Below are 19,688 nucleotides of genomic sequence, written 5' to 3'. Positions count from 1 at the left end.
GGGTGTCCCTCAGGGGCCTGTCCTGGGACTGGTGATGTTTAGTATCTATACAAATGACAGAGACAGTGGGATCAAGTGCACCCTCAGCAAGTTTGCAGATGACACCAAGCTGAGCGGTGCAGTTGACAGAGCAGAAAGAAGGGATGCCATCCAGAGGGACCTGGACAAGCTGGAGAAGTGGGCCCATGTGAACCTAATGAGGTTCAACAAGTCCAAGTGCAAGGTGCTGCACCTGGGCTGGGGCAATCCCAGACACAAGCACAGACTGGGAGAAGAACTCACTGAGAGCAGCCCTGCAGAGAAGGACTTGGGGGGTCTGGTGGACAAAAAGCTCAACATGAGCCAGCAGCGTGTGCTTGCAGCCCAGAAGGCCAACTGCACCCTGGGCTGCATCACCAGAGGAGTGGCCAGCAGGGGAGGGAGGTGATTGTCCCCCTCTGCTCTGCCCTTGTGAGGCCCCACTTGGGAGTGCTGCATCCAGGCCTGGAACCCCCAGCACAAGGATGTGGGGCTGTTAGAGTGGGTACAGAGGGCCACCTTCAGAGGGAGCAACTCTCCTATGAAGACAGGCCAAGAGAGCTGCGGATGTTCAATCTGGAGAAGGTTCCAGGGATACCTCATTGCGGTTTCAGCACTTAAAGCGATCTTATAAAAAAAAGATGGAGAGCAACTTTTTACATGGGCAGATGAGAGAAGACAAGGGGGAATGGTTTTAAACTAAAAGAGGTGAGACAACTTGATCTAGTGGGTGGCATCCTTGTCCATGGCAGGGGGGCTGGAACTACATGATCTCTAAGGTCCCTTCCAACTCAAGGCATCCTATCATTCTATGATTACTAAAACAATTAGGCATTAGAGTCTGATTGATTGTTATCTTTAGTTACATACATGTATTTTTGAATGAATCCATTAAATTGAATCCTAAAAGCATAAACTATGATGCAGCAAATGCTATCTCAGAGAACGCGAGTTACTGTATCTGGCAGGAGATTTTTAAGGGATCCCATTCATGTAGCCAGATCTGCACAGGTTATTCAATAACAAGCTGGAATATAACACAAATTTAATAGCAACTCTAATTATTATAATGAATTGTGTGCTGATACAAAAATTTGCACATAAGGAAGGTTAAGGTCAAACTTTTTGTTGTTACAATATAATCTGCCCTTCATACTTCTGTTGATTAAAAAATATTTGAGTATCTGGAAAATTCAAAGGCACTCAGCATTTCTGATGTTACTGCAAACTCACTCTTCAGTGGTATATTCTAAAGAACCAGAATATTTTGAGCTTTGGATTGCAATCTCCCTCACTAGATAAGGTCTGGTGTGTCTTTAAACATTACCTGCCAAATACTCACAGAGTTACCAAACATTTGTTGAGGTATAAAATCTTCTAATTCTGTGGCAACATCTAACTTCATTACAACTAAGAAGAATCAAATTAAATGAGCTAAAAAAACCCTTCCCAATGATGTGTGCACAGAAGTCAGTATTAATTCTGTCTCTTTACATCTTTAAATCAAAGCTATTGAAAGTCAGAGTGTATATAACAAGTTTTATTAACCATACAGTACATTAGCATTTCTCTTGAAAAGCTTAGACCTTGCTAAGCAGTTTTAATGAAAGCAATTTTATAATGCTATCTGCATACAGAAATCCACTACATTCACACAGACAATCTTAAATTTCTCCAATAAACAGTCATGTCAAAAGCTACAATTTACTGAAAATACAAAGTCGGTTTTAACAGAAGCAAAAATGTTCCTGTAGTTCAGTAAAACCTGTTTTGTAATATGAATAATTTGCATTCCTGAAGACATGAAGCTTGGGACAAAAAGTATTTCCTAGAAGCTCAAAATGAGACATTTTTGATAACATGAAATGGCATGCAAACATATAGATTGTTGCTGATTCTCTTTCTTATAAAAAACTTACTGGGCCAGAATAAAGCAGGCATTTTTACACGTTTTTTTAATACAACAACCTCTCCCCTGACACCACGGACATCCCATAAAGAACATTTTGTCAGCTCTCTTTCCCACAAATGCTGCTTCTGTTTATTTGTACGCTATGCCCTTCAGAGCCCCAGGACTGCCCCAGGACTGGTGCAACAATGAAACAACTCACAGAAAGCTTAGCGTAACCTAAATTTGCCCATTTCCTTTACAGAAAGTATATACAAGTATATAAATCCATGGCAGGGGCATTTCAGTTATATGAACGTAAACTCCTCCACCGGATTCCAAAGATACTTGCATTCTGTAAGGACTCTGCGGCTGCTGCCCATTACTTAGTTCTATCAAGGCACTGTACAGTCACCTGATCCGCAATATTCCCCGAGATGTGTTGAAGAATATTGTGAATTTCTTTAAGTTGTTAAAAAGCCCTGAGTCAGAACTTTTTTTTCTTTGTTTTTAACCACAGGCTCAGCTATAAAACCTCTAAACTTTTTTTATACTAAAACTTCTGTGATAAGTTTTGTCTTGTCAGCACAACCAAGTTATGAAATGCATAAAAAGACAACAGTACGGATTCCAGCAACTTCTGCAAGAATAATATACAATGTACACTGCGGCAAATCATACAGCTCTGTTGTACGTAATTTACACGGTCAGTAAAAACCATTCGCAATGAATTCAGACATCAAAACTGATGAAGCAAAATAAAACTGAAATGTTCCCCATCCTTTCCCAAAGACAACGAATAACCAGCAAAGAATTCAATACTTTGACAGAAAGGAGGTAGCCTTACTAAAAGTTAGGATGGAGTGATATTTTAAGTGAAAATATGAATCTGACTTCTGTAGCACAAAGAACAGTATAGGCTTTTCGGTTCATCAGCTGCTACTGGAAGAGTAAAATTAAGTTTCTGACACTTAATGTGCAGTATTATAGAAGAAGCTTAGACAGATCACTAGCCCCAAGCAACTTCTTCAGACAATTTAGTGTTTACGTACACTGCAATACTGCTAGAAATAAGTACGCATACATAAAACTTCGTCTCTAGAAAACAGCTACACAATAAAGACTTAAATTATTTTAAAAGACCATTTCATGTCTTTAGAAGAAGCTAAAATACTGATTGTAAGACTATGCTAACAAGGCACAAGTACTTGTGCAAATCTGCTAGATCCTTACTCAATTCAAGATAAGAGCAATAGTTCCTAATCCAACTTTCTTATTTACAAAGTAACTTGTTTATTCTCCTGCCTAATTTTTCAATAGACTCTTCAGCAAAATGGGATTCCTCCAAATCCTAGCATACAAGCACAGAGTATTTCAACAAATGGAAGGCAGGTACCAATAGCCCAAATTCTGAAAAGTGCCAAATGAGTTCAACAGGAGCTGGGGTACAGCAAATGATAAACAATGGGTTGGAAAAAATGAGCAATAATCACACAGAAGTTAACAAGCTACAACTATTTAGCATGTTCTATTAGCCTTTTAGGTCGTCTCCATACTTTAAATCACTGTGCACTGATGTGACTGTTTATATATTTCACCAAATTGAAAGAAAGTGCTGTAACCTTCTGTGCATAGCTCACATCTGAACAACGTTTATTATCAGGTGTCTTCTTGATTTGCTTGGGAAACAAGTGGAGATATTTTACCTGATTTAATTTCAAAGCTGCTATTAAATATTAGGGGACAATCTTAAGTACCAAAGTTTAGTTAGTTTACCTTGTTTTTCTAATTCAGCTGTTTCTCTTGATATCTCGATAGCATTGAGTTAAATCCCCAACATTGAGGTATTTTAATTTCAACTGCCACACAACACCATCCAATGGGTCCAGTTATTAACTTTTATGCAGTTACATACATCTGGTGTGACTGCAGCACAGAAGACTGCAAATGCTCCTATAGCAATACCTTCAGTCACTGTGCCTATATCCATATGACTGTGATGACATGCAAATATTAAGAGTGTTATAAAGTAACTTACAGCTTCTCTGTCGTAAAGTACAAGCTTAACAGACTTACCTACTCATGCTACTACTATCTGTGCCTCCTGCAGACCGTGAGTGTTTAACATCCAACTCCAGTTTTCCATCCAGGATGCTTTAGATCAGTTCTCACTCAGGTGAATTATCCAATTTTTAATGCAAAGTTGAACTACTTTCAAGTAATTCTGACTTGTTTCAGTGAGAAAGCATTAGGAAAATGTCAGCTGCTACTGAGGTTTCAATTTTGAGCTGCATTACCAAGAAGAAATCCACCCTGCCTTTGTGCTGACCATATAGAGAGGTCCCCTTAAAGGGTAAATAAGAGACAATATTCAGAATTTGTCTGCCAGAACTAGAGGAAACTGAGGTACAGATCCAATGTATTCCAGGACAAAACTCAGAATGGATGGACAAATGGCATGTCTTATTACTGTATCATTTTTGGAGGAAGACTGACAGAAACTGAAGCCTATTGCAGACAGCTCAGTTGCCAAACACTACCAAAAAAAAAAATAATCAGTCTTAGTGACATACACATTGTCCAAACAAAACCAGCACTGAACACTCGTGTGCAATCAGAGCCTAAGTGGAGATAGTGAAATACTTAAGTGAAAAAAGCCTTTTATCAAAAAATTTCCAAAGCTCCTTGAAATCTTGTTATTTTAGAACAGGAACCCAAGCAAGAAAAGGAAGGGCTATTCAGTTTGGCCAAAAAGACAGATATATATTTAAGAACAGATAACTACTAGTATACAAAATTAAACAGATTATATTGATCCTAGATGATGATTGTGTCTAAAGAAAAATAACTGAAAGGAATCATGAACACATTTGCAATTCTGTATCAGAATTAAAGATGCGTGTAGAAAAGCTGTATATTACATCGTTATGTTAAAAGCCACTGGACATGCGTTTTTCCAATTTATCACTGCATTTTTTTCCTGGAAAACACTGTTAAGTGTTTAGATCTGTTTAGAAGTTTACCCATCTTTACAGTTTACTAATAACATTCTTCTGAGACTTTTGCTAAGGTTTGCACAGTTCTGGCATATCAACATAAGCATCAAAAGAGATTAATTTTTAAAAAAGAGATCAGTTGTATTCCTTTACCCTTACTTGAATCTTCCCCTGAACTACCTCTTTTGCCATATTTTTTGACATATGCAATCAGAATGAAATAAGAAATTCACCTTAGCTGCAAGGAAGGCACCTAAATGACTCCAGCTTGTATTTCTTTGTTCTGCATTCAAACAAATCCAGCACAGTGGCAAAGGGCTACGTAAACTGAACCCTGCAGAATAAACCGCTGAATCTCTTAGGAGCAAGCCCACATTCCTGTTAGCTGCGAGCAACCTTTAAATCAGTATACTTTCTTCCACCCAAAAAGACAGAAGGAGGTACTTGTTATCAAAATGTTAACAGTTTGAAGTCCTCACAGTAGTACTTTCATGTCCATGAATACCTCTCAGTCACATCAGTGACAGCTAACTCCCTCAGCTGACTTCAGCTCACCTAGGCATAGCTCAAAATTAACTCCTCTTCCAGCAATATCCTGAATTGAAGTATTACCTATTAATGTTTGTCATTAATGTTCTGGTGTAACACCCAACACAGGTGAATAAGCTATATTAATTCTTTGCTTTTGCTGTTGATACCATTTGCCTGGAGACAACAAAACTAATTTAAGAGAGGAAAATAATACGTAGCTTGCTTCATACATCATAAGATACAACATTAAAGTTTAACTTTTGGAAACTTCATCTCAGTTTTCTTCTAATTTGTAGACCCAGAATATTTAAATGGCCCCACATATATATTTGTTCCCCTACGACTGATCAAATTCACTCATCTGAAACAGATTAACTGACCCACTGCTCCTATGTTTTACTATCCAACCAAGTTAAAATCAATTCCATATGAAACTGTGTGGCTAGACAGACTTAAGAAGTTCACTATTTAAGTTAGCTTGAACCTGTCACACTAAAGTGCAGTTTGAGGAATGCAACATCTCCAAACTACTTTGTTTCTTTTCTTCTGTTTCCTTCCCAACCCATCCTCAGAAAGGGCACATTAAAGTTCAAATTAGCTTAACATTGTATTTTGAGGCCTGATCTTAGTGAAATAGTACGATGTTTATTATTACTGTTTATGCACTGTGTATTGATTTTGCATTATTGTGTATTTCAAGATAACAATTCTTGTGAATCGTAACTGTCACAGGAAATCTGAACGTTCTCCAGAAAAAGCATAAAACAAAAAGCACTACATATTTATATTCAATAATAACTGACAATATATTAAAAAAGGGGACAAAAAAAGTACATTGCTTGACACCTCATACATACATTACAAAACATGAAAGAAACCAAAACAAGATTGTCCCTTTACACTTAAAGGGGAAGAAAACAACAGAAAGGAAACTAAAAAAAGGACTGCTGTAAATTAGCTTCAGGCTCAGATCTTAGTTTTATGAGTAAAGTTAAATGCTGACTGTTCAAATACTGTTCTATTATTTGGTGTGTTCACAGTCGTTAAACAATTACCATGTAATGAACCTGCGCTACAGTATTAGAAATGTTTTCTTTAGAACCTTTTACTGCCTTTCAGACTTGCAGAGATTTAAATCATTAAGATGTCCTTATTATTCATGAACTCTCACTGGTTCGTTCCACTGTTTAATACAAAAGGATCCTTCGTTCGATTGCCTTGCGGCATATAGGGCATTCACTCATTCGGTCTCCACAAAGCTGACATGTTCCATGGCCACAGAGAAAGATCATATTCTTCAGACGGTCCAAACAGACAGGACACATGGTCTGTAAAAGATTTTGACAGGTTATATAGTCAATGACAGCACTGATACAATATTGAGAATGCAATATATAAATTACTGACAGTTAACAATAAATACGCCATCTTAAGCATAATAGGTCATTGGCATAGCATAATCCAGCGACTGAGCATATATTCCAAAACCTTATTATTTTTTTTTTTTTAAACATACATTTTTACATCACATTGATCTAAAGTTTTTGGGCTTTCCATGACACAAAGCCTGTGCTTTTTGTTCCTTTGCTTTCTGTTCTTGTGGTTTTTTTTTCCCTCAGATATGATCTCCAACTAAGGCAACCAAGTAGTAGGTTGATACCAAATTTTCATTATCATCACCCAAATTTGCAAAATTAAGACGCTATTCAGCAACATTCCCCTTTACATGATGTAATCTTTCAGGGAATAAACAACACAAAATTTTATGTCATGCAATGCTCAGGTAAATGATTTACCAATTTCTTCTCAGGCTCCCTAGCTAATTAGGTACTTACCTTTACAGAAGAAGCACTAAACATATGTAAAAACAATAAGAACGCTGCATAATCAATATTACATGTAAAGATTCAATTCTGATAATTGCAGTCTTTACTCACGGAAATTATCTACATTTTCTACGAAAAGAATACCAAGTTGTATATGAAGAGCAATTAATAAATCAGTGACCTTCAGTCATAACAATAGCACAGCAAACTTTTAAAATCCTTTTTAATTGATGAATAATAAAGTGACAGCCAATGCCCAGAAAGATCTAAAGCTCTTCAACAGCAAAGTTTGTTTTGTACTGAATGAATAAGGAACAATGTCCTTCACCTGTCATATATAGAAATTGAAGTTTTTGTAAGGCATGTTCCTTCACCATAAATATATTGCAGCGTATCTTATATTAGGATTTCATCTTAAGAGGTGTATCAAAGGTTAGTGAATGAACAGATATTTAACATATGATAATTGTAAATATTGTTCTACAGTCCAACAAATCAAATCCATGATGTGCTCAGATCTGAGACGCACTAACACTTAAGAATGTATATTTTATATATAATATGAAATGCTAACAGGTACAAGACTTCAAACACAAACTCGTTTTATCACTACCTTGCACTTGTGACTTGTTTCCATACTAACTGCTGGGAGTTTACTTCAGTTTGTTCATTTTTGAGAGATACAAGCCATACTTGGAACCCTGTCCAGTATAATCTTAAAACATATTTTCTATGGAATTAATAGATATTACTTTCTAGGGTTGATTGCTTAGATGAAGACAAAAATAAAAACAAAAACAAATAAGTAAATAAATAAAACAGAGCTTAAATTTGCATGGAATTTGGCCAAATGCCTATTTTGATTTCCAGGACATCAGCATAATGTGCTAGTAGATATGTAAAACTTCCAGATAAAACCTTATGTCAATTTGTTATATGGAAAAGGATACAAAAAAATCACTCCACAAACACCATGCTCCAGCTCTGCCAGAACTTCTAAACTATCGTACCAAAACAGTCTCAGAAACTAAAAATTTGCAGATTGACTGTCTGTCAGTCAGTCCAGCTTATCTTTCCGTTCACACCACGTCATCATCTACACTTCCCAATGGAAAAATTAGAGCTTGCTTCTGCCAGTAACCTACCATCTTCAGGATGAGTGAAACAGCTGTCAGTTTCCAATGAATATGCAGTTGTCCTGTGACAAGTATCCATAATCTAACACCATTAACCTGATGTCCTTTGATAAAGGACTGACAAAGCAACCCAAATCTTACCATTGGAGAAAAAAAATTGCAGCCCTTATTCTACGTTTTTAGCTTAATTATTTGCCGTTTTGCCTAAATATAATGTTAGAATTACTGAAATTAAAAAGACTTGCTTTTCTCCAAAATGCTACATGACTATTTGAAAAATGGAAACCCCATCAAGGGATACAAAAATATCTTTTCAAACACTGTTGCTTCTTATGAATTAATTCAGTGAAACACAAAAATACTAACATTTTCATTTTCTAGATCTCTTCTGCAATTGCATATTCATTAGAATTGCCCAGTTTCTCCTGCTCAGTACAAATGTGGAATATTTAAAATACACGAATTGTTTTATTTCTTAATATGATACTACTTTAACATTTATTCTACTTCATAAAGTAGGAAAATTATTAGTAGCCTTCATTACTTAACTACCTGCTCAGATGCACTTTTACAGGGGAATAAACATCATTATATGCCTTACAGCCAATTTGTGCCACAGCAGCAGGAAATAAGCAGAATCTATTTCCAGTAGTTTGCTAGAGTGTCCTCTGTATGCAATCACATTTTACATCTTTTACCTGCGTGAATCATTTGGCTACTGTCTTCTGAAGGAAAACAAATGGTATAAAAAGGCACTGTATCTGTTATATGTAAAAATAACTTCTATGGATAAGTAAAAGTAGGTCTGAAAAAGTACTCATCACACCTTTAATTATAACTTGGCCTGATAATTCAAATAAATCAATTTTTACCACTAACAATTTAAATGGCTTGAAATATTTCCTTATTACTAAAAACATTTTCTCCAACAATATACAGGTGGCACAGTGACAAAACAAAGTTAAGTAGAAAGAAAGTGATGTAAGTATGGTGAAGGAACATACACAAGGTATTAGACAGATGATGATGATAATGTATGAAATGGGGTGAAGGTATCACAATTACAGTCAAAAGGGTTCACATTCAGGGAATCCCTGAAGAATGGTGTGGTCGTCAGATGTGGGAGACTCAGCTGACATCAGGCATCACTTCTGCTTGGCACGAGAAATGGTTTTAAAAGCTTGCTGCACTAACATATTAGATTATCATTGAAGGTATGAGTTGAAACAGGTTTATACCTGCTGAAAGAGAACAAATTAATTTTAAGTACAAAACTATCATTGTAACAAAAGAGTGAACTGTTAAAGCACAAAGCAAAAGCATACATGACTGAGGTCAAATGCTATGCATCAATTCAAGCACAAAAAGATCAGATGACTAATTGTAATCAAATCCTTTCTACTCATAAATGAGATATAAAACTTGCCCCCTCACTAGAATAAGCAGTAAAGACAATAAGCAAAACAAGAAAGAGCCTCAAGCCAAAATCTGCACGAGAATGACCAGAACCACCTCTTTCTTGTCAAACAAGCATTGAATAATCATCTGTTCTATACTTATTTAAAAAAAAAAAAAATTAAAATTAATGGACAAAAGGGCATTTCAAAGCAAAAGAATGAACCTCAATTCTCAAAGCATTCCAGTATTAAATCTTTCTTACTACTGCAAGTATGAAAACCAGAAAATACAAGTAGAAAACAACATGTATAAATTAATTATTCTTTTCTCCCTAATACAACATAACTTCCTGATATTAGAAAGCTCCCTGCTATAGCAACTCCCTACAGAAAGACAAAATTATTATGAATGAAAGAGCACCTTATGAGAACTGAAAAAACAACTGAGATCACATCTAATCAAGGAGAAAAACTGTAAAATGAAGTAGTTTTTCTTTCACATCCCTCCACTAAAAAAAAGTATTACCATATCCAAGCAGAACTCAAATCATTTATAAACTCATAAAATAAAGTAACCAGAAAAAAAAATACATCTGAAGAAAACAGATTACTTGGATTCGAGCAATCATCTGCATGTTTGGATCTATCATTTTAAATGCCAAAGCGGTAACCTTATTATCAACAAAGTTATTCTTTTCATCCAACAATGTTATAAAAAGTAAAACTGAAATAGAACAGCAGATCAAAGAAATCACAGATATGCAGTAGCTCCAGATGTTACCGTTCAGGAAGACATGCATTTTTCAAATGACAATTTTTAATCTGCATGTTCTTTTGCAGACACAAACTATGAAAGAGTATGCTTTTAGTCAGATATTAGAACTTCTACTGCTACGGGGGTCTTGTACCATACGACAGGAGCAGCTTTTCACAGACATGCCACCAAGATTAAAATTTGACAGCATATCAGCTCTCAAATATAAGGCATTTAGGCATGGGCCCTAGAACTGGTGACCCAAAACTTCAGTCTTAACTTTCATGCACAAGAACAGCTGAGAGTAACAACCACCTCAGCTAGATGTGATGCTGCCATCACTGAAGCATTACAGACTGCTGTAAGCCTCCAAGAGGAAAAGGCAAGCTGTATAACAAGAAAGTTTCTCTGTCTCCTATATCCATTAAAACATTTTTTTTCCAATTATGTTATACATACGGAAGTCAAAAATCACATCGGTAAGTTCATACAACAGTCAAATACTCCAAGTCTTTTACTGCTGAAAAACCTTAAATTTTCATTTATTCAGATGGAAAAGGTTTAAAGGTTGGACTAGATGACCTTATACGTCTTTTCTAACCTAAATGATTCTATAATTCTAAATGATTCTAAAAGCAAGGAAACCATGTAGTGATTTACCACAGGACAAGTCCTGCATGTAGACAAGTATTTCAATAATTCTACTGGAACTAGACTTAGAGGCGTAACAAATCTAAACAGGCAACTCTCAATTCTCTGAAACATTAATTTTGAGGAGTTTTGTTTGCTTTTATTAGGTTTCTAAATTGCATGCAACTTAATTAACTAATGAATTATCACTCTCTATAGCCAATATAAATAGATTTCCACCTGCAAACATGATGCATAATTACAAAAGAAAAAAACTCTCATTTCATTCCAAATATTCAAATAACTTAACTTACACTCCATGGATTTAATTTTGCAACCACACAAATCGTTTTAACAGTACATAAACCAGATGCTACAGTTAAATGCCAGCCACTGCTCAAAGGCAGCTCGTGAACAGACAAGTTAAGGTTCAGCTAGATACAGAGCAGTGAAGAATATCTACTTTCATCAGTGTTCTGTGGGAACAACTGCTGTAGCTAGTACATTCAGGTCAGCTGAACAGGCATAGGACGTTCTGACTGGGCAGACCACCCTATTTAGTCACACCAACACAGATGTTTTAATAGACGGATTATCAAAAATTGCCACTTCTTTTTGGTTTTTATTTTTAAATGTGTATGTGGAAGACAAATGAACATCACAAAAATTATTGGTTAACTAAAATTTAAGACCTGAGTCACTTCAATGTGTTATTTTGTTTTAAACAACAGAAGATGCACCGGCTTCTTCCAGTTACCTTAGTGGTCCATAAAATTTTTATCTAGCACTTTTACCTGTTCCTTGATGTCTTGTAACTGTTGCTGCAGCTTCTGTACATCTGCATTGACATTAGTGTTGTCTTTGTCTTTCTGCATAACTGGAATGTTTCCACTTGCTGTAATTTAGAGAAAATAAAGATATGTGATTACATCTAATGAAACTGGAATAATTATTTCCAGAACACTAACTATAAATTTTCAATTATCTGAAATAATGTAATTCAAATATATTTGATCATCTAACTTAATTCACTATAACCTCAATGCAGCTCAATTCCTGAAGAACTTTTGAGTTTTGTAGCAACAAAGTCAGCAAATATTTCCTCAATAATAATGCTCAAAATGCCTCTAAGCACCTCAGTGTTGTTAGAGTTCTTATTTGTCAGTGATGCTCCTCCAGTAAAGTTTTTTGCATGTTAAAAAAAAAAAGCAAGCCGAGTTCTTTCACACTGAAAAACACTTTTATCCACACAGCTGATTCTATCTGGTGATCAAAACTATACACAAGTATAGAAATAATTTGTTCAAATTCTAAAGCAACTCGGGTTATCAGTTTTGTCTTTGACTGATCCAGGAAGCAATGTTGCTATATGAAACAAACAAACGAACAAAAAAGACAAGTACTTCAAAAGACAAATTTCAAATTTACAAAGTATTTACAACCCTGATTTTAAGGGTTATACTTCTCCATTTATGAGTAGTGTGAAAAGAATGACTTAATATTCCAATACAGGTAAAATTCAATTCAAACACTGCATACCACACACGCAGTCCATAAAAATAATTCATAGAAATTACTCAGAGAAGTCACAAGAAGTTTTAGAAAATCAAAGCAGGTGATGTAAAACTGAACAATGTCATGAAAGTTGCTTATATCTAGACGCTAAATATTTACTAGTTCTTTATTAGTCAGTTCCAGAAATAAAAATAATACATGTATGTACTCTCATGCACAATCACAGTCAATCTTCAGCTTTTTCTTCATAGGTCATTAATAAGTGGCCAAGAAGTCATATATGTTTCAGCTTCTACTCTGGACAATGTAGGCAGTCCTTTAGAGAAATGACTGGTGCTATCATAGCATTGTTACCAACATAGAAGGCAGCAAAAATGGAAAATGGATACCTGACAACATTGTTTTACTAAACTTTTCTTCAAAAAGGAGAGGAAAGATTTAGGTCATTTCAAAGAATAAGAAAGAAAATAAGAAGTTGGTAGGGGGGAAGGGAAAGAGTATGGGTCTTGGAGTCACTCACAAATATCATCAGTGGTATCTTCTGTACCTTTCCCTCCGCAGCACATTATGAAAGGCACTCTTCGCTCTACCACTGCCCGACATTGTACGCATTTCTTCATCAAGCTTGCACAATCTGAGGGGACAGAGAAATACGTTAACTCTGAATCCTGCTATTCTCATTTTTCTTCTCTCTTAACACGAGCTTGTTTGTATTCACGAGCTTGTATTCTTTTCACAGTAACTATATACCAATACCATAACAAAGGTTTACAATACAAATATCTACTTGTGTTTGTTTTCACTTCATTTTCTGTAAATCACACGCATAAACAATCTCTTGTTTGGGATCCAAAGCAACCTTGTTCTATTTATTTTCTTTTAACATTATTTCTGGTGAGCAGGTTCCTCTTTTTCCACGCAAATATCTATTCTACAAGAATTACAGAAGTTAAAAAAGTAAAATCACGCCCATTTGAGACCAGAACTTCCAAGAATGTCTTGATTACCTGCTTTTTCCTTTATAACCAAAGATCTCACATATTGTACTAACATGCCAGGGGCAAACAGAGGTGGCTCCTTGACCTCAAAAGAGTAAACCCATATGTTTTGATACCATCCTAGAATGAAAGCTAGCATTATTCTGCAAAAGGCAAGTGACAATGTCTCAAAATTGCCGAAGGTTACTGTGAATCAACAGAGTAGATCTTATAAAGTACACAAATTTGAGGACTCCTTCTCATCATGCTTACAAAAGATCTACAGAAAATGATCTGGAAAGAAACCTTTTGCATTTGTAGAGCCATTTGCTATCACTGTTACAGTTTTGACTTGGTAATGAGTATTTCACTGCTGAAATCCTTCACCACAGTGATTAATCTTTTTACTGTCCTCTTCCTGGGAAACTAATTAAAAAAATTCTCTCATCATCTTTCAACTGCAGACAGAGGAAGAGCCCAGATCAGGACTGGGATCAGGATCAGGAACAGTGAAGTCAGTGATGCAATGTCAGGTCTCTCAGCCAGAGCAGAGAAAGAAACCAGATTTCTTTAACAAGACCAAACAAGCAATTACTTATTGGAAAAGACTACCTTCCCCCTCCTATAGTACCTCAGCAGCAATTACTGCTCTTCTCTAGGCAAATGACCCTTCAACAAAGCCTTGAAATGTCTGATGACAAGATGGTGGCTGTATTCTCACCCAATTATTCTCAAGACAGAAGATTTCTGGAGATCTCCTATGTCTTTTTGCAAGGATATATGATGTATCTTTTATAGAAAAATTAGAGCCCTTGGGCAAATCTGTAGATCACTAATGAAGCATATTAAAATATTTACTTACAGTATTTTTTAAAACATGATTTGCACTTTTGAACACACCCAGAAAACTATACCAAAACAATGAATGAAATTTATACAGCAGGCTGCTATAATCCGAGCAACCCTACTCGCTATTAAATAATTCAGAGAGAAGCAACTGCTCTCTGAATTTCTGGAAATCTCCACTTTGTCCTCTAAATATTTCATTATCAGCTTGCCAAGTAATGCCAACCTTCTCATTATCACACCAAACTATCAGGTAAGTTGTACTCGAAGTCAGATCATTAATGAGCTTTCAGCAATCTTTTATTTAAAATGTTCTGTTTCAGGACTATTTCAAAAAGAACATCCTGTCAAGTCTACTTACTCTCACAAGCACACATATGACCACAAGGTTGGAAAAGCACTGCTGCCTTTTTGTCTGAACACACCACACATTCTTCAATCTGTAAAGTACAATAAACATACATATGAGAACAGTTTATCTTCTGCTGTCTACATCAATTTGCTTTTTCATTCTCTTTGGAAAGGCATGTGGATTTTAAGAAGTTCCATCTAATGTTAGTTATGTTTACTAATTCATCACCTCAAAATTCAATTTAAAGGAATTATCACACTGACTTCTAAGAAGACACATTTGCTGGCATTATTTTAATGTTCAGTATACTGACAGGCACACAGAAGCAGCTAGGACAGCGTGTTTATTTTTCTTTACTCTTTTCTCTTTCTTTGCTCCACCATTTAGATAAAATTGTATATATGTATAATTCATATACAAATCATATGTATACTATATATACAAATTTGTATATATATAATTGTAATGTAATATATACAAAAACATATTTGCAAGACAAATTTACAATAATTTGTTTTATATTCTGGGTTAGGGTTTTCCCATGCCCTTTAACGTGACAAACTGTATGGATATAGTGGCCACAGACACCTCAAGCCACTCCATTCATACGGGCCTGGACCACTTCTTCTAAAACTGTTGTCCAGGTTCATTCATTTCTTAGCACTGCAGATATTGCGCTAAGTGTTTATACAGAAGAACATTAGAAAATTATTGAATAGATACTCTCCAAATTAGCAAAAGAAATCCAAGAAAGGTTATCCACAAAGGTTAGCTTTCACCTAGGAAAGCTGATTTCCATAGATCGTCTTCTTTAGATGGATGAGGGGGCAGCAGACATACTTTGCTGCTCTGAACCCCCGTGGCAGAACCTTTCCACTGACTATAAAGAAAGTTTACAGAAAAGGAGCTCACACTATGTTAACATTTCGCCTTCGAAAATATGCATGGCAGAATGAGTGAACAGTCTAAGAAGAATAGAATAGTGAACAGTAAAAACAGTACTAATTTGTATTTGCAAGTTGTATATTTACTCTGAGACAGAGAAGAAACACAGAAGCCGACTAGCCAAAGGTGTTTGGATAGAGATAAAAAGAACAGAGTGGGTTTTCTGCAGATCAGAAAACCTGTAAGTGGAATATGAGATTTTTATTATTATTTTTTTAAACAGCCAAAAAGCAACAAGGAGGACAAGACCTGGCGATTACTAGGAATAAAGGAATACTCAAACAGAAAAACAATGGGGATGTACCCAGCCTAGTCACAAATACGTGGGAGCAACCATCTGGGAAACATGAGGAACTTACTGAGATTAGGTCCCTGAAATAGGGCACAACTGGTTGATATTCTGAAGAAGAAAGTGTAATAAAATTCATTGATTCAAAAAGTAAAAATAATAAAATAAAATAGAAAAAGAGAAAATAAAGATGAAAATAATACTGAATAAAAGCAAGCACATAACGAGCTCAGTTTACAGATGAATAATCTTTCCAAGCAGCCCTAAGGAATAAAAGAATTCAGTATAACTGAGGAAATTATATTTCAGGAAGAGCAGCAATTTATCTTAACATGGGATAAAATAAAACAACTTCAGGTGGCTGTACTATGAACTCTGATGACCTGAGCAATAAAGACACTGACATGGAGAGAGAGAATGAGGGGCAGATAGGACACGAATACAGGCAAACAGACAAGATTATCATACAATGTTGGGACGAGATATCAAAAAGATTGAAAATTCCATCCAGTGAAATACCTGTAAGGCAAAATACAGCTTAAAATATACACTTTGCCTTGACCTCCTTTTTTACTTTCACATTAAAAATAGAAAGAGAAACAGAAAGCTTTGGAAATGCTTACCTTTGTCCTAGACTGAACTTGCTCTTTACAGATGAGGCATTTTTTCACCCGTGGTGAGCACAGAGAACACGTGGCAATATGTCCACACGGGCCAAACAGAGTGTCTCTCTTCATGTCTGAACACACCATACATTCTTCTAAGGTTTCAGAGTCATTGTTGATCATAGACGGACTTCGGGAACCAACCTGACCACTACAAAGAAACCTTGCAGTCAGACTTTTTTTTTTTTGAACTCATACTCCACATCAATTAGCTGCTTATCTGTATGTTCCTATACATTCAAGCATCAGTGTATATCATAACACAATCCCAACTGTATTTTCCAAAGTGCACAGTTGACACAAGTGTGAGGTCTCGTGCTCAGATTAGTCATTCTTTAGAAACAGACCACACAAATTGGAATAGCATCTTGTAAATGCAAAAAAAAAAAAAAAAAAACCTTCCCTCCCATCTCATGAGTTTAGTTTTTAACAGAGTAATAACACCCTATAGATTCAGAACTGCACACCATACCACCTAGAAAGCCTGAATATACTTGTAATACTTTCCAAACAGCTGACTTGTAAAAGAAGCCCCGAACTCCTGAAGTGACCTCACCCTGCATCTGTGTCCTATGCTGCAGCTCACCCAGCAGAGGGAGCATGGGTTAAACGTAAACAGCTCAGTCCTACAACGCTCACAAGCCCATAAAAGGTGGCAAGAAATACGAACAGCCACGGTGATGAGGCTGAGACAGACAAAAAGACTCTGCAGAAAATTAAGCACCTTACGTGCTAGGGCAACGTCAACAAGAACAGTCTCTCTCTGTGACATTTTGAAAGTACGATTTTCATTTCCATGCACTGACTTTTGAGCAGAGTTAAGGATAAGAATCATGTAAGCCAGTGACAGGAATACAACTAGGACGAGTAGCAAGCTGTAACTTTTCACACTAAGTGCACTTGATGACATTTTGGTGAAATTATAATTCCTAAAGGAGTGCTTCTGAGGTGCCAGGCCTAACCCCTCTTTTTTCTTTTTACAAAGTCATGCAGTCATTCAGCCTGACAGGTACTCCAGAGGTACTCCATGCATCCCAGGGTCAGCCCTGAATTCACATTATTCTGGGTTTTTCTCCATTCCAGTCCTCAAAATTTGCCCAGAAAGATTTCACAGCCTTTGTGGGCAACCAGACCCGGTGCTCAGTTATCCTTTCAGTGATGTCCCCCCACCTCTTTTCAGGAGTTGGAGTTTTACCAACCTCCAGCGGCACTTTGCCACCTCCCCATTCCCCCCCTCCCATATAAAAAAGCTTTGTGCTGTGCTTCTAGGCCCTGGTACTGCAATCCCCACCCTAACTGAATGTAACAACCAGTGCTGATTACTTCTCAACTCATCAAAATCCTTGCAAACCAAGCTTCGGGGTGGGGTGGGGGTGGGGGTAGGGGTGTGGGGGGGAAACCTACCCTGGTGACCATCTAGTCCCATTCTCTAAAATTGCTACAACCCAGCCCCGCTTAGAAAGAGCCACTTCAAAGTAACCAAACCCCAAATCTATTCAGTCTCCCACCCTCCCAATATAATTCCTCGCAGCCTGGTCAGATACCTGTTTTTCCTTTAATTACAAACCTCGGCTTTTCCAAACACACTGGTATAATGCCTGCAGCAAATCCTCAGCACAGGAGGTGAGTGAGAACAGTAAGCAAGCCCTACTCAGACCCAGCTACCACAAGACAGGAGTGCAACCCACCGTGGGCTGGTACCAGCCAGAGGAGGAGCAAGGCCTGGGAATGAGGCACAGTTCAAACTTCAGAGTGTGAAACTCTTGTAAGACTTGCAGAGGTTTCAAGGAAGGTATGCGTAGATAGTATTCAATGTATCACAGAACACAACGAATTGAGTGAAAGCCAAGAAAAAGCTTGTGCGTTTTAACACTATAGGTAACAAAAGCACGATGTTTTAAATGCATCAGTTGATCTACAGAAAACAGAGATTCAGAAACGGGGTATTTTATTAATATACATACCTGACTTTTTCTTTGTGGCATTTAGCCAGTGCTTTGCAGAGGCTAGGATCAGGGCAGAGATCGAGAGGAGACTGCCCCTTCTTATTACGAATGCTGAGGTCAGCTCCGTTGGCTGCCAGGAAGCAGGCAATGGATGCTGCACTCTTCTTCTCCGCTCCCTGAGTGCCAAGTCCCATTATTAACTGAAAGACAACAAATACGTAAGCAACTTGAGAGACTCTCTACAGTTACGAGCAGTCTGGCCAAAGGAAAGCACGAGCACATACACACACACACGTACGAATCTGAAAGCTCAAGGAAGCAACTCTAGAACTAAAAGCAAAACTATCGTATGGTTGCTTAATTCTGTACTCAATTTTCCTTTAAGGAACTACGATTCTGCAAGGAATAGTTCTCCTATTGAAGCACTCCATCTCCTGCACGCTGCACACACTTGTCAAGGGGCTGTCCTACTACACAAGCATTAAAGGGCATAGTCCCACTGGGTCTTTACTGAAAATACAGCCAAAGCACGCTAAAATTGCTGAGTACACATGAGAAGCTACCACCACTGCACTTGGACAGAAAACACAGCTGGCACAGAAGTGAACACACTTTCAGTAGCCTAGTGAGTAATGCACCTGCCCAAGACAGACTTAATTTTAGCCGTCTTCTCAGCATGGAGGGATTTAAATTCACCTACCTGTCCCTAATCATGTAACACTGCTTCACCCTTTCGCAGCTACTGTATCTGTGTATTTTCTGTACTAGCGTACCTATTATGCACGATCCGCAGGGCCAGCCAGAAAAACAAAGAGAGAAGGCTCACTCCCACAGCCCCACAATGACAGGATTCACCTACTCTGGAGTATTCTGGGCCTTCTCCCAGCATCTTTTTGTACTAAAGCTTGATCAGATAAAATGCAGAAGTGTAATGCAGACTACATATCGTGTGAAACTGCTGGCACCACCAAGAGTCC

General features: G+C 37.1%; 1 protein-coding gene across 3 annotated transcripts in view; it reads right to left on the bottom strand.

Annotated features, from left to right (window-relative positions):
* Positions 1–1,543: 1,543 nt before the first annotated feature.
* MIB1 (MIB E3 ubiquitin protein ligase 1) overlaps positions 1,544–19,688 on the bottom strand; it is an 82,198-nt gene continuing 64,053 nt past the window's right edge. For 2 of the 3 annotated variants that reach the window (XM_035564091.2, XM_035564094.2), the window contains exons 16-21: positions 18,730–18,911; positions 16,724–16,916; positions 14,876–14,954; positions 13,212–13,325; positions 11,971–12,071; positions 1,544–6,761 (exon numbers count right to left, since the gene is read on the bottom strand). In XM_035564091.2, the coding sequence (XP_035419984.1) occupies positions 6,621–6,761; positions 11,971–12,071; positions 13,212–13,325; positions 14,876–14,954; positions 16,724–16,916; positions 18,730–18,911 (810 nt within the window). In that variant the 3' untranslated portion in view covers positions 1,544–6,620. The remainder of the gene's footprint in view (positions 6,762–11,970; positions 12,072–13,211; positions 13,326–14,875; positions 14,955–16,723; positions 16,917–18,729; positions 18,912–19,688) is intronic. The other variant, XM_035564092.2, reaches the window with a different exon arrangement.

The sequence above is a fragment of the Cygnus atratus genome, chromosome 2, assembly GCF_013377495.2.
Source record: "Cygnus atratus isolate AKBS03 ecotype Queensland, Australia chromosome 2, CAtr_DNAZoo_HiC_assembly, whole genome shotgun sequence".
Classification (NCBI taxonomy): Eukaryota; Metazoa; Chordata; class Aves; order Anseriformes; family Anatidae; genus Cygnus; species Cygnus atratus.
The sequence above is the reverse complement of the archived record's forward strand: the minus strand, read 5'-3'. Positions and strand labels throughout refer to the sequence as shown.